Source organism: Apis dorsata, unplaced genomic scaffold (genome assembly GCF_000469605.1).
Source record: "Apis dorsata unplaced genomic scaffold, Apis dorsata 1.3 scaffold_524, whole genome shotgun sequence".
NCBI lineage: Eukaryota > Metazoa > Arthropoda > Insecta > Hymenoptera > Apidae > Apis > Apis dorsata.
The window spans coordinates 37792-39386 of NW_006263747.1; the positions used below are offsets into that span (position 1 = coordinate 37792).

Sequence of the window (1595 nt, forward strand, 5' to 3'; positions counted from 1 at the left end):
AGAAGCAGATCTTCTGAGATCGTTAAATCAAGCGGAAGTATGTATATTGATCTATATTTATTGATATTTATAAAGAAATAGATTTTTTCTTCTTTTTTTTTTTATTAAATTAAAATAAAAATAATTAATTATTTTATTTATATTTTTATTTTATTTAATTATTTTATTTATTTAGGTGGATAAGGAAGATGAAACACCAACACTTTTTAGAGCTGCTAGTCTTACAACTACGTTAATGGATTTATATATGAAATCAGTTTGTACCTCTTTTTTGAAAGCCGCTTTACGCGATACCATAGTGAAATTAATTGAAAGTAAACAGAGCTGTGAATTAAATCCAACAAAAATGGATTCTCCGGAAGATGCGTGCAGCAATGCAGAATTTCTATTACAAGTAAAAATAAATATAGATTAATATTAAATTATTTTGAGTAATTTATATGCTCTTTAATAAATATATTTTAGGTTTTAGATGAAGTGACATTAAGCATTTTTACGAGTCCTGATGCATGTCCAAGGACATTGAGATATATTTGTGGATGTTTACAAAGAGCAGTTGTTGCCAAATGGCCACATGAAAGACTAGTCAGAACACGAGTAGTCAGTGGATTTATATTTTTACGTCTACTTTGCCCTGCCATATTAAATCCTAGATCATTTAATTTAATAGCTGAACCGCCACCTCCAGCTGCTGCAAGGTAGGGTAGGTCTATATTAAACGTAAGAAATTTTATGTTGAAATAACTTTTTCGTTAATTTTTATTAACTGATTCTGTAGATCACTGGTAATGGTTGCAAAATGTTTGCAAAATTTGGCTAATTTGGTAGAATTTGGTGGTAAAGAACCATATATGGAAGTAGTTAATCCATTTATTCTTAAAAATAAAGAAAGAATGGTCGTATTTTTGGATCAATTATCTGTAAGTATAAGAAAATTTTAATATTGTGTATTATTATGTAAATTTTATATATATATATCATTTTAAATATAAATTTGAATTTAAAATAATTTGAATTTATATATATTATAATAATATATTATATATATTATATATTATATAGAATGTAACTGAAAAACCAGAATCTGAAGGTGCAGATCCGAGAAATAGAAGTTATGTTTCGGATACAGCGAGAGATTTAGCAACACTGCATCATATTTGTGTTTCTCATTTAAAAGAACTTCAAGTTTTATCAAAAACTCAGGTAATATATATATATTATTAATAAATTATATATATATTCATAATTCTGTTTTTTTTTCTTTAGCCAACAATAAAACAATTAGTAACCGTGACTGAAATGCTAAGCAAACATAAACAAAAATACATGGAAATGATACGGTAGTGCTAAAGCCATTTGCCATGACTAATGCCAAACATAACAAAACAATTCATAAGATTTGACAACAGATACACGGTAGTATTTAATAATTACTTTAAGTGGTTAAGTAATTAAACGTACAGACTGACGTGCCATATATATATATGTATACATACATACATACATACATAGATACATACATACATAGATACATACATACATACATACATTCATACATATATATATGTGTCTGTATATACATATATATATATATA

General features: G+C 26.1%; 1 protein-coding gene across 3 annotated transcripts in view; it reads left to right on the top strand.

Annotated features, from left to right (window-relative positions):
• Nucleotides 1-1486, top strand: part of LOC102673120 (ras GTPase-activating protein 1) — a 5340-nt gene extending 3854 nt beyond the window's left edge. For 2 of the 3 annotated variants that reach the window (XM_006620608.2, XM_006620609.2), the window contains 6 exons: nucleotides 1-37; nucleotides 176-394; nucleotides 466-698; nucleotides 779-920; nucleotides 1063-1203; nucleotides 1267-1486. In XM_006620608.2, coding sequence (XP_006620671.1) covers nucleotides 1-37; nucleotides 176-394; nucleotides 466-698; nucleotides 779-920; nucleotides 1063-1203; nucleotides 1267-1344 — 850 coding nt within the window. In that variant the 3' untranslated portion in view covers nucleotides 1345-1486. Of the gene's footprint in view, nucleotides 38-175; nucleotides 395-465; nucleotides 704-778; nucleotides 921-1062; nucleotides 1204-1266 lie in introns of those variants that run through there. The other variant, XR_422484.2, reaches the window with a different exon arrangement.
• The last annotated feature ends 109 nt before the right edge of the window (nucleotides 1487-1595 follow it).